The sequence below is a fragment of the Salvia splendens genome, chromosome 6 (genome assembly GCF_004379255.2).
Source record: "Salvia splendens isolate huo1 chromosome 6, SspV2, whole genome shotgun sequence".
NCBI lineage: Eukaryota > Viridiplantae > Streptophyta > Magnoliopsida > Lamiales > Lamiaceae > Salvia > Salvia splendens.
Window position 1 is genome coordinate 12013629 of NC_056037.1, and position 14193 is coordinate 12027821.

Genomic DNA, 14193 nt, shown 5'->3' on the forward strand with positions numbered 1-14193 from the left:
CCATACTTGGTCTCTTTGAGAACTCCATCTCTTTGAGTTTCTTAAGAACCATTAGAAGTCATAGACTTGGCCTTTACCACTAGGCAAGTTCTCCAACACTCTATTGCTCTCTAGGGAATAGATATAGTTGAGTGTTTCTCATGAACTCTCATAGCTTAGTTGTCCCTTTGAACCAAGTTCTTGGGATCTCCAGTCATCATGGTTGGGTTACCGCTATGATAATTCTTTAGTTTGTGGATTTCAAACCCATTCCCTCTAGCAACTTATTCATTTGATCACGGTTTAACCCTTTGGTTAGCGGATCCGCTAGATTATCTATTGACTTCACATAGTCAATTGTAATCACGCCAGTTGTGATCAAATGTCTCACGGTGTTATGTCGTCGACGTATATGTCGAGACTTACCGTTATAGAAACCATTGTTTGCCCTTCCAATAGCCGCTTGGCTATCGCAGTGGATTAGCACTGGTGGCACTGGCTTAGACTAACAAGGAATATCTTCAAGGAAGTTCTTAAGCCACTCGGCTTCCTCACCCGCCTTATCTAAGGCAATGAACTCCGATTCCATTGTTGATCGGGCTATACATGTCTGTTTTGTGGATTTCCACGATACAGCACCTCCCCCAATAGTAAAGACGTATCCACTTGTTGAAAGTGAGTCTCTATTATCGGATATCCAATTGGCATCACAGTACCCTTCAAGTACCGGGGGTATCTCGAGAAGTGTAGCCCAAGATTTTGAGTATGTTTTAAATATCTCAAAACCCTCACAAGAGCTCTCCAATGCTCTTTGCTTGGATTGCTCGTGTAACGACTCAACTTGTTCACGGCACAAGCAATGTCAGGTCGAGTGCAATTAGTCAAGTACATAATGCACCCGATGACCCGTGCATACTCTTCTTGTGCAACGGGCTCGCCTTTGTTCTTGCTCAAGTGAACGTCGAGTTCAATTGGAGTCTTAACCGGCGCGCCATCATAGGCTTTGAATTTATTCAATATCTTCTCAACATAATGTGATTGTGTTAAGATGATTCCATCATTCGTTCTTAGAATCTTCATTCCAAGAATTACATCGGCTAGACCCATGTCTTTCATGTCAAAGTTTCTCTTTAACATGGTCTTTGTATCGTTAATTACTTGAGTGTTGCTACCCAAGATTAACATATCATCAACGTAGAGACACACTATAACATGACCGTTATTAGTGCTCTTGATGTAGACACATTTGTCGCACTCGTTGATTTTAAACCCATTTGATAACATCACATTATCAAACTTCAAGTGCCACTGCAATGACGCTTGTTTCAATCCATATAGGGACTTTACGAGCTTGCATACCTTTTTCTCTTGTCCAGGTTTTACAAACCCTTCGGGTTGTTCCATATAGATTTCATCTTCTAGTTCACCATTTAGAAACGCGGTCTTTACATCCATTTGATGAATCTCAAGATTGTGCAATGCAGCAATAGCGAGAAGCACTCGTATAGATGTAATCCTTGTTACAGGTGAATAGGTATCGAAGAAGTCATGTCCTTCCTTTTGTTTAAAACCCTTTACTACTAATCGGGCTTTATACTTATCAACTGTTCCATAGGCCTTAAACTTTCTTTTAAGAACCCATTTGCATCCTAAAGGTTTAGCACATTCGGGTAAATCAACCAACACCCATGTGTGGTTTAGCAAAATTGAATCAATTTCACTTTGAACAGCTTCTCTCCAATGCAGCCCGTCTGGGCCAGCAAAGGCTACTTTTATCAATGTTGGTTCTTCATCCAACATGAAAGCAATATAGTCAGGACCAAAACTTTTTGGTGTTCTGACTCTATTACTACGTCTTAGTACAGTATCTTTTGGATCGGGCCTTGCACGCTTGTGCGATTCAAGTTCCACATCCGTTGATTTAGAACTAGTGGCTTCTTCTTCCACTGGTTTAGAACTAGTGGCTTCTTCATTCTTGTCTCAGAATTGGTTGAGACTTTTTCCTTGTCTTTGCAAGGAAATGTATTTTCGAGAAATACAACATTCCTCGACTCAATTGTTGTTCCTACTGTGATAGTCGATATTTCAGACTTGTGAACAACAAATCGATATGCACTACTGTTAAGTGCATATCCAATGAAGATGCAATCAACCGTCTTAGGTCCGATTGTAACTTCTTTGGGCGGAGGAACCATCACCTTTGCCAAACACCCCCACACTTTAAGGTATTTGTAGGATGGCTTCCTTCCCTTCCACAACTCATAAGGAGTGACATCTTTTCCTTTGAGAGAGATCTTATTCAACATATAGTTGGCTGTCAAAACAGCTTCCCCCCACATGTTATGTGGTAATCCTGAAGTTAGAAGCAGTGCATTCATCATCTCTTTTAGAGTTCGATTTTTGCGTTCTGCAACACCATTAGATTGTGGTGAATATGGTGCAGTCGTTTGATGGATTATACCACTTTCGTTGCATAATTCCTCAAACGGGGCTACATATTCTCCTCCTCTATCGCTTCGAATCATTTTGATTTTACAACCAAGTTGATTCTCAACTTCCTTCTTATAATTTTTGAACGCCTCTATTGCTTCATCTTTACTTTTTAAAAGATAAATGTAGCAATATCTTGTGCAATCATCTATGAAAGTGATAAAGTACTTTTTACCACCTCTTGTTTGCACCATCTTTAAATCACATACATCCGTGTGAATTAATTCAAGGGGTTTTGTGCTTCGTTCAACCGAATGAAACGGCAACTTAGTCATTTTTGCTTCAAGACAAATTTCACATTTATCTTGGATATCCAATTCATTAGCCCTTAGTAAATCTAAATTTACTAATCTTTTAATGGCTTTTGAATTTACATGTCCCAATCTACAATGCCACAAATTTGAAGACTCGGTCAAATAAGAGGAAGTAGATGCTTTATTCTTATTAGCCAATGGCTTTGGAACACGCAGTGTTGCTACAGTAAGCTTGAAAAGTCCGTCGGTTACATAACCTTTTCCGAGGGACTTCCCAAACTTATACAATGCAAACCTATCGGATTCAAATACAAGTTTAAAACCCTTATTCACTAGTATTGATCCTGAAACTAGGTTCTTCCGGATGTCCGGAACGTGCAGCGCATCCTTCAAGGTGATTGAGATGCCAGACGTCATCTTGAGGATTACATCACCAACTCCGAGGATTTCAGACGAGGCTTGATTCCCCATGTTTATCTTTCTCCCTTCAACGTTGTTGTAGGTGGAGAACATACTTCTATCTGCGCAGACGTGTGCAGTAGCGCCGGTATCAATATACCAGCCACCCTTGTTGTTGTTAACAAGGTTGACCTCTTCAGTGACCACAGCAATGAGGTTGTTCACATCCCAGTCCTTGAACTCCTTCTAAATGACGTGGGCAGCTGGCTTCTTCTTCTTGCTGCGGCAGTCTTTAGCAAAGTGGCCTTGTTTGCCACATTTGTAGCAGTCGCCTTCAAACTTCTTTGAAGGCTGCTTTCCCTTCCCTTTGTCGTTTGGACGGTTTGTGCGAGGGCGTTTGTAGGAGGAACCGCCCCGTTCCAACATGTTGGCTTTGGCTTCATTTGGGGTGAAGCCCTTAGCCTTTTGATCACTTTTGTGCACGTCGGCCTCAATGCGCAACTTCACGATCAAGTCTTCAAGGGTCATCTGTTTTCGCTTGTGCTTGAGATAACTCTTGAAGTCCTTCCAACTTGGAGGGAGCTTGTCAATGATCGTGCACCTTAGGAACTTATCGGGCAAGGTCATCCCTTCAGCCACTAAGGAGTGGATGATCATTTGGAGCTCTTGGACTTGCTCCATGATGGGTCGAGAGTCGACCATTTTGTAGTCCATAAACTTGGACGCTACGACCTGTTCAGTCCCTGCAGCATTATCTATGCTATATTTCTTTTCTAGGCTTTCCCACATTTGTTTAGATGTGGTTACATTGGAGTATATATTGTACAAACTATCATCTAATGCACTTAGAATGAAATTTTTACAAAGATAATCTCCTTTCCTCCAAGCTTCATAGTCTGCCATGACTTCGAGCCTAGTCTCTTGGTCGCTTGGCGCGGGCGGCTCGTTCTCCGTGAGGAAGTTGGCGACGCCCAATGTTGTCAAATAGAACAACATCTTTTGGTACCACCTCTTGAAGTCTGATCCTCCAAACTTGGGTGGTTTCTCGGCAGGTGGCATCATTCTTGGTGCCAAAGGTGCCGCAGTTGGTCCTTGGAAGGAACCAATTCCGTTGCCCCCGAATGAGCCAACAACTTGGTTGGGCATAGAGCCCCCCATGTTCGTGTTGGGCATAGTGCCACCCACATTTGCGTTGATCCCGGAAGATCCAACACCAGTATTGAGCCCGAAGACACCAACACTCGATCCATTAAAGGATCCGAAGGAACCACTAAACGTGGAACCAACCGAACCACCAAAGGTGGAACCAGTGGACGCCCCGAAGGGGTTGTCCCAAACCCAAGGGACAGTGGATGAGGCGGCTGGGAAGCCGGGGGTTGGCATCATCGAGGGAATCGATGAAGTGTTGACCGGTCCAGTGGTCGCCATGGTGGAGGGAATGGCGGCGGTGGTGGTGGCATCAGCGTTGTTGGATTCAGTCGACATCTCCAGCAAAGGTGTTTAAGTTTCGAAATTATTAAGTTCAGTTTAAAAGGTCCAAATCCCTTCAAACGCAAGCTATCTCGTCTTGCGATTGTTGGTTTCTGGGGATTACAAGAGATAACAAAAACCGAGCGTAATACAACCCAAAAGAAAGGAAAAGAAGGAACTGAACTTTAGAAATAACAACGTAGAATCGAAACTACTAAACCAGTATGATTAGCCGAGTCGAGGAGGCCTCTTCCCGCAAGACGAGATACGCCCCGGTAGTGCTCTTCGGTTTGGCGTGTCGTCCCCAAAGGTAAAACGGCTACGTCTCTATTGATGCAGCACCGCAATCAGTAGAGCTCCGGCGAACGGGATGGAGGAGAGGGCAGAGCTTCGACAGAAAAATAATGCAGAAAGAGGGAGAGAGCTTATGCAGAGAATGCTTGTATGTGTGTCCTAATGCAGTGGTATGGCTAGCCTATTTATAGGCCAAGCCACCATGCAGGGTCAACCAGCCATTGAAGGCTCATCATGGCAATTCGTAACCGACGTCAGTTACAGGCGTGTGGCTGGAGTGTGCCACCCGTATGTGGAGCGTGTGGATTTCTCACGTGGCAGCCGTGACTGTGCCTCGCTTGACGACGTTTCAAGCCACTTGGATTGCTGACTCGGCCGTGGTCTAAAAAGAATAGTTTGGGCCAAGCACCAAGCCCAAAGACCAATTGCCAAGATCCAAGTCCAAGTCCGGGATCGGGATCGGGATCGGGCCCGGGCCCGAGGCCCGTGGCCGCGAGCGCGAGCACGTGCACGAGCGGGCGGCGGCAGCGCGCGTGTGCGCGCGTGTGGGCTCTTTCACCCATCTTGGTCCACTATAATTATTAAGTAACATAAAGTCACTTAATTTATACACATTAAAAGATGTGTTAATCCTCCAATGTGGGATAATTAACACTATTTAATTATTCCCTAAGCTCCAACTCCAAGCTTTAATTAAAAGCTAATTATGCCCAACTTTAATCCACTATTTCTCATTAATCGGAAATCGGATTTGAGAAAGTGAGTATACTACATTTATCTACGTAAAATGTAGATCGACGCTATGTCATTTAATTTCACAAATTAAATGTCTCGTCACATTTATTATTTGGTCAAAATCCATTGACCGGGCATATTTAACCCATGATTTTTACAAAATCAATATTGCATAGTTTCTCACCAAACTGAGCTGGCCAAGAAAAAATAGCCCATCATCGAAGTTCGATAGAGCACTGTCAATCTCATCAAAAGCAGCACCTATAGAAGAAAAACCATATAGGCATTTAGTTCAACATCTTCTCATCGCGGTAAATTCTCCGTCATTACAATCCAAACTCACTAGCTTCATCTATTCGGTTTTCTTTTAATGAAGTAGTCACAGCTTTGTGGAAGGAGCCAGTTACTGACAGCAACTTCTCTCCGAACTCCCCTTGGGTTGGACCCTGCAGTGATTCAGCACTGAGCTTTCACAAAAGCAAACATCAAATAGTAGATGATCTTACATTAGGAAAAAGTGAAGGCCCTTCGATGTTTTGATCATTATATCGAATCAAGTCAAGACTTTCCCCCTTACCTGAATTCCACATAATAAAACAAACAATGCCAACTCAACGTGAGCAACACATATATCGTCTTATTAGCATCTAAATATAGGAAAACAGAGGCTTAATTTCTTCACCTGAATTGGAGGCCAGAAAAAAGATTTAACTAAATAGGAGAACTGAGATTGGTGCAAAATTCTATTTCTAACAGTAATTTCTATTTTTCTGCCTAATTTATGAAAACTATTAACTAAATATGAGAACTGAGATTAGTGCAAAATTCTATTTGTAACTGTAGTTTCTATTTTTCTGCCCAATTTATGAAAACTAAAGCAGATTTTTGTAAATTCCTATAAAATTAGTTATCAATGTGTAAATATAATATTTTCAATGTTATCTTTGTGTAATGTTTTCCCTAAAACAACGGTTCCTGATTGAACACAGCATGAATGAAGAATTGCATTGAATTTGATCACCAAACCATAACCTACATATTCAAATAATCCACCAACATTAAAATAACTAACATGATTATCCCCAATTCTTCACGTGCTAACTGATCAAGAACTGAATATCATATCATATGCAACAGCCACACAATCAGTTCTCTAGATTTATATCATATCAAAATAGAGATAAAACAAATATATACAGTGCCCATTCAGATCTAATTCAATAAGTTGCCACTATTTATACAGTGCCCATTCAGATCTAATTCAATAAGTTGCCACTATTTCAATAAGTTGCCACTATTTAGAGCTATGTGGTCTTAAAAAAACAAATTGGATAACCAATCAATACAAATCATATATAGCAAAAAAAGAAATCAACTGTCAGACTATTAAGATCAGATCAAACCTCATCAAACCTTAAGAAAGGACGACAAATTGGGGCATTGTTCAAGCAATCAATGACTAATTTAATCAACTTATAGTTGAAACAAAACAAAGAAATAGAAAAGAATTGGAATTGATGGACAGAAATCGCATTAACCTGAGGTTCATAGTCATTAATGGATTTGTGATTGCTTTTACGCTGCTCAAAAACCATTACCCACACTTAATCGGTGGACAGAAATCGAATTAACCTGAGGTACCAGAAAATACGAACAAGTAAAAGAAATGCTAATTTGAACATGAACACCAAAGCAACTTATAAATAATAAATATACAAAGAGAAAGAGAGTAGTGTAAGGCTAGAAGCCAATAAAAACCAATGGTGCATCATGACTTGTTCACATCTGGATGATTGTTCCAAGCAAGCTTTCGATATGCTGAAGAAGAAAGTGAAATATATAAGATATATATCAAATCCTATGTTGCATAAGAATAAACTCCAATAAAGAAGCAGTAAGCGCAGTTTAAGAAAAAAATATCATATTTGACTAATTAAAACAGGCATTAGGAGGATGCACATCTATTATTCAGATTTTTTAAAAATCAAAGCGCAAAGATTTCCCCCAAAATGCAAAGCAACATTACTATGAATTTCAATTTTACAAAATCACTTACAGTAGTTGTTTTGCTTCATTTTCCTATCAATGAGCAACAATTATACTCCAAAAACTCAGTAATCTAACTACAATACGCAAAAATCACAGTTACAACTTCACTTTACAAAGCTCCGAGCGGCGGGGATACCAATGGTGGAGGAGTAGCCGTGTTGAACTTAGCGGAGCGAACAGCGGTGAGCGTCCTCCGCGAAAGAGGAGGTGCGGAAGGAAGGGTAGCCGGATGGCCGAGCAGGCGATGGTAACGGAGCTGGAGAGGGGACCGACGGCTACGGCGTGAAGTGAATTGAATGAAAAGCGTAAGTGAGCCCTAATTTAATTAAGTTTCGTAACACAGTGGCGGAAAGTAATCCGCCACTAGATTAGTAGCGGAAAATCCGCCACTAATATTAATTTTTTTTAATATTTATATAGCTTATTTAAAAAATAATTTATAGTTGCGGAATAAATCCGCCACTGGTGAGGGTAAATTCAATTCCGCCACTGTTCCGAGAGTATTCCGCCACTAAATATTCTAGCGGATTATCCGCCACTATTCTGCCACTATCATTGGCGGATTATTTCCGCCACTAATATAGACAATTTTTGTAGTGAATCTATGGTAAAAAAAAAGTTAAATGTCGATAATGTAAGACAAAGATAGAATAAAAAATTATAAAAATATTATACATTGATGGTCAAATCATAGACCTCTTAGTTAAAAGCCTAATAACTAAATCATTGGACTATTCAATTTTATACGACATACTACTACTATATATATATTTCTAAACTCGGCTGAGGGGACGGATATGTTATTTCTGGCTCGACTCTAGGGAACATTTAGGTTCTCCGAACGGTCAGAAGGGGGCAGTCGATCCCTCTTGCCCGACTTTTATGCCGACAGTTTGTTTCCGTGGGTAATCCGTAAATTTTGATGTATTATTTTTTTTAAAAGTCCGTCGGGGATGTTAGATGGCAGTATTCCATCGGAGATATAGTGGTAATTAACAATGAATAAATATTTGTTCGGTAAACTCTGCTTTTGTGTAGTGTTAATCTAATCTACTTTTTCTATTAATTAATTGTATTATGAATTTAGTTTATGTAAGAATAATTTACATAGTTTTTCGATTGAATCAACAAAAAGATATTGACCATGACAATCGACGGTAAGATCAAATTATTATGTGATTCTAGATTGAAGTTTCAAGGATTTGCGGAATATAGATCAACAAGACAGCACTTTTCTTATCTTATCTTTTGAGGATATAATATTTCCTTTTCCCAGCATTACACCTTTGAAAGGTCATTTCATCCCATTATAAAAATATACATTTTGAATAATTTATTAACAAAATATTTCATGATAAACATTGGAATAAATTATAAGGGTAAAATTAATCCCGTTTTTGTATATTGTAATAGTTGTACAGAAAGACAAAAGAGTAATACTAATATTTGTTCAAAAATTAAAGATGTTTTATAGTATAGAATTTACTGGACGCCGTTCTTGGTCACTAAGTTAAACGTTTAATAAATCAATTAAATGTAGTAGTACAACTTTATCATTATCTTTATATATTTAGAAAACATTTATTATTCAGGGTTTAATCTAAACGGATAAAACTAGTTTTAGTAAATTTTGACTTACAGTAATTTTCACACATTGTTTCAAAAATAGTTTTCTCTGACATGGCTCGATGAATTAATGATAGCCGTTGATTTTAAATTAAAGAACCAACACACGTTAATCCGGGGTTGGAAAGAAGCATATATAGAATCATTTTTATTTTAAAAAAAGGAAGTCAATATACAGTGTCAATAAATATAATCTTTCGGTTTTCGAATTGATAAGGTGGTGACAAGGCATTAATGTACAATATTTTACATTTTTTATTTAAGTTTTAAAATGTTTTTAATGGTAAATTTATTCTTGACGCATAATGCATATTACTGAACATAGAAATTATATCATTAAAATACAAAAACTGCATATGACTTATTGAATAAAAATATACTTCTATCCACTAAAAATATATACCAATTTCTATTTTTGGTAGTACATCATTCCACTAATTCCACACACACACTCATATTTTTAGCCTTTTAAGATTCCCTAAAATCCCGAGTTGGCCCACACACTTACTTATGTTTTGACCATTGCAGCAAAAGGTTGTGAAACCCTTTATATATTCACTCGTACAACATTTACAAATTCATTTCTTATGTTAAACACAGAAATGCATACCATTGACACACAAATACGCATATGGTTAAATAGAATTCTTGAAAAAACAGATAGTGAATTTATGGGATAGCTTTTAGAATGATACATCCATTAAGATTTATTTAATTAAAGACGTAAAAACGAGTTGATCCATTGAGATTGTGTAGAAAAATTTCCGGGGTTGTATCATTAACAAATCCAAGAAACGAACTTCGTAATTAAGGAGGCGTATTTTTCTCTTTTTTGAGGTTGTCTCTCCTACCTCTATGTGTGTTTTCTCTGTCTTGTTTAAAAGCTCTTAACTAAGAACACTAAGCAATATTATCTTTTTAATGAAAAAGTATGTAGAAATATAAAAAGAAGTCTGGGCAATAAATTACTGAAGCTCCCAGCTTAAACTAGCAATGAGTTCTATTTTCTTACATTTAAAATTATACTATTTGTCTCCACATAACAAATCTTATTCCACACAAATCATGCACAATTTAAAATTTATTGTTTAATATTCTCATCAATGTGTGATTTTGTTCAACACTAATCAATCTTTCATACTTACAGTTAGAGATGAAAACGAATATGAAGTTACTATAGATTCAATATTAGTCTCCATTCGAATGATAGTAGAATTGTTTAAATAACTGAAACAAAACTATTAAGGATAAAGTGGGAGAAAAAGTTGCATAAATTTTGTGAAAGATGATTCAAGAGCTATTTGAACCATGAAATTGCAGTTTTCTGAGGATATATTATGATCATACGGTATAATGAGACCTTAAAATCGCACGGTAGAAAAATAAGGGCAGTGGTAGAAGCAGAGTTGTTGTAAAATTAGGAGCCAATTAATGGAGTTTTCAGGCCTTTTTTACTAATGGGCCGAAGAAGGGCGACGGTTGACCCTACCCGACCCCGCCTAGGTACGTCTATGGTTAGTATCGTAGTAATCCATAGTCAAAATTTTTTTATAGATACATATAGTGCATCTAGGGTTGTCAATTTTTGGCACGACACGATAACCTGACACGAATCCGCACGAAATTAATAGGTTTGGGTCAGAGCTTATTGGGTTCGTGTCCTTATCGGGTTGACTCTTTAAGAACACGAAAATTTCGTGTCGTATTCGTGTTGGGTTCGTGTCGTATTCGTGTTACCCAATAAGAAATAATATTATTATATTATTAATTTTTATTATTTTAAAAATGATATTTTTTTGTTAGATTACGTTGGATTTGTTGCTATGAATCTATTGATATTATTGTTCATCAAATCAAATTGTGTAATCAGATTTTAGATTTTTAATCGGATTTTTAATGATCAGATTCAAGGTTTTGTAACTTTTGTTAATTATGAGTAGTTGTTAACAGGTTCTTACCGTGTTATCGGGTCGTGTTGCTATAGTGTCCTGTCATGTACGTGTTGTTATCGTGTCGTGTTAACTCAAGGTGGTTCGTGTCATTAATGTGTTCGTGTCGTGTTCGTGCTGTGTAGGGGTTTGAGGGTAGCAGGTCGTGTTCGTGTTCGGGTTTGGGGTTTTCTTAACGGGCCGTGTTTGTGTTTGTCCTTATTGGGTCGTGTCGTTAACAGGTTGACTCGATAACGACCCAACACGCACAATTTGCCACCCTATGTGCATCTATGTGATAACACATTTTATTAGTATGACAATAGCATATTATACAAAGACAAATTACCAGATTTTATACTACTCTTACTAGTACTATACATAACTGGAGAGAGTTTCTACACTGAAAGAAGATATGCACTATTGAAACTTCTATGATGATTTTTAAAGAGAGTTCAACGCAAAAAAAAAATCTGAAACATTACAAATTATAATAAACCATTATTTAGGACCTAGTGCATGTTTGACATAGAATATCCATGTTCCCCAAAAAATTATTTAAATTTAAACACTGTATGGACCTGTTGCTTACCAAAGATCAACAGTTTCCCCTAGAATCATTGAACATAAAGCTTCCACAAACATTTTTATCTCTCACATCTTTGAACTAAATTTCTAGCGATTTCACAATAGACAACAACTATTTTCATATTTGTCATTTAAGCACATCTAAGGTGATCACAATCGTCATCAACCTTCTATATATACCAAGAATCATATCACACCTTAACCCCCATTTATTTGCAGAAAAAAAAGAAAAAATCTCAACTCCATGGATGGTGCTTCGAGTTCATCAGGCAAAGCCATGCAAGAGAAGGAGGAAGTTAAATACCGCGGCGTGAGGCGGCGGCCGTGGGGGAAGTTTGCAGCTGAGATTCGCGACCCGACTCGGCAGGGAGCGCGGCTGTGGCTCGGAACATTTGACACAGCGGAGGAGGCCGCGAGGGCCTATGATAAATCCGCGTTTAAATTCAGAGGGCATCTGGCGATCTTGAATTTCCCCAATGAGTATTACTCTCAACTTGTTATTCCGCCTTATAACCCTAATTTTACTTTGTCTTCGCGTCGTAATGACAAGATTGAACTGGAGTGCTATGATGATAGTTTGTTGGAGGAGCTTCTTGAATCGTCCGACAAGAAGAAGAAGAAGAACTGATGATGATTGGCGTCATTGAATCTACATCTGTTTTTTTAGCTGGTTATTACTCTTGTATGTGAACGACTAGTTCACCATCGATCGTGTTATTTAAGTTCAACGATATACTATAAATACTAGTACTATACTGATGAAGTAAAAAAGCTTGCATTGCTTTTAGATTCTGTATTGAAATAAATTAGTAAAACATTTCAATACATATTGGAAGGCGTGGTGAGTGAAAAGTATGCGAATCTGCATATGTTCTTTTGACTTTTTTTGATTGAGAAAGTGAATGCTTATTCAAACCAACAAAGTTCCCACAGTATACAGTTTGATTCACTATTGTAAGAGTAATGTTATCTCATTTCGTTACAGTGGATGCTCGCATTTTGTATAGTTTACTTAAAACTCCCTCCGTCAACCATTTAAAGAACCCTTTTTGACTTGACATGAGTTTTAAGAAATTATTTGACTTTTTGAAGAAAAGTAAAGAAGGAAGTGAGTGAAATGTGGGACCCATTTAAAGTATAAGTTTTATATTGGATTGTAAATGTAAAAAATTTAGTGAAGTGTGAGGTCCATATATTAAAAGTGGAATAAAATAAATGGTTCTATAAATCGTAGACAAACCAAATTGACAAAACGATTCTTTTAAACGGTGGGTAGAGGGAGTACCTTCTTATCTCACGTACAGAAGAAAGAAAGAAAGAAAAATACTTCAAAATGATTTAGTAAAGGTAAAAAATGACCATAAGGGTAAAAAACAAAACCTAACCATTTCTAGCTTATAAGTATTTGCTAAAATTTTCACTCTCTGTATCATTTCTTTGTCAACACACACCGTCGCCATAAAAGAGAAAACAAAGAGAGTTTTGTGCCTGAATTTCAAATCCAGCCTCGTCTTATATCGACGGTAAGTTTTGCAAAGAAGACGAGAGGTAAATCAAAAGCACGATAGTGATTTAAGAAGAATAAGATTATTTATTGAGGCGGTGTTACATGCGTCAGGGGGAGGAGAAGATTCGCGCATCAGAGGTGTTTGTCTTATTTTTTTTGATAAACAACAATGAGTTGCTGAGCTTTGTGTTGTTTATTGATGAGTCGGCGAATTTTTGATGTAGTGAATGCTGGAAAACACAGATCACGACACGGTGAATTTACGTGGTTCGATTTACTGAGGTAAATCTACGTCCACGGGAAGAAAAGAGGGCAGAGTTGTATTGCTTGATCTGTTTTCTACAGCTTACAATACAGACTTGCTATTTTGTATTTTATCTCTAGAGATCGAGAGAATGTCACCCTATCTATCTGATCTAGGTTCTATTTATACAAAGGACCAAGATCGTGGCATGCAGCTATTTACTAGGTAGTGGATGTCGTGGAGATCGTGGCGATCTTGCATGGGTCCACTATCCTGCATGAGTTAATGACTGCTTGACACCACTAAATAGATCGTGGGTGTAGTGGAGGTGGAAATCCTGCATGAATCCACTATCTCCTAGTTCGGTCGAATACTGAGACCGAACTGCTGAATTATTGCCGAGCAGCTTTTGCCGATCTGAGAGTAGAGCTTGATGCCGACCTGAGAGCAGAGTTTGATTGGTTGGCTTTTACCGAGCTGTAGGCTGGGGCCGAACTCTTTGGTTGTGCCGAACTGAACTCTTTAGTCATGCCGGACTGATACTCTTTCTTGGGCTTTACTGCTGTTGGGCTTGTTTAGTACGTACTCCATCACTACCCCCCCCGAAAAGTGAAGTGAATCACTTCGGCA

General features: G+C 38.3%; 2 protein-coding genes across 2 annotated transcripts; one reads left to right on the plus strand and one right to left on the minus strand.

Annotated features, from left to right (window-relative positions):
• Window positions 1–5699: 5699 nt before the first annotated feature.
• Window positions 5700–7216, minus strand: LOC121808800 (glutathione S-transferase L1-like). Its single transcript, XM_042209376.1, has 5 exons — window positions 7160–7216; window positions 6819–6852; window positions 6128–6198; window positions 5965–6067; window positions 5700–5882 (listed from the first exon to the last, which is right to left on the minus strand). Exons 1-5 carry the CDS (start codon window positions 7214–7216, stop codon window positions 5776–5778), a joined length of 372 nt encoding a protein of 123 aa, XP_042065310.1. The 3' UTR covers window positions 5700–5775.
• Window positions 7217–11855: 4639 nt separating this feature from the next.
• LOC121807229 (ethylene-responsive transcription factor ERF098-like) lies at window positions 11856–12578 on the plus strand. Its single transcript, XM_042207446.1, has one exon. It carries the CDS (start codon window positions 12057–12059, stop codon window positions 12438–12440), a length of 384 nt encoding a protein of 127 aa, XP_042063380.1. The 5' UTR covers window positions 11856–12056; the 3' UTR covers window positions 12441–12578.
• The last annotated feature ends 1615 nt before the right edge of the window (window positions 12579–14193 follow it).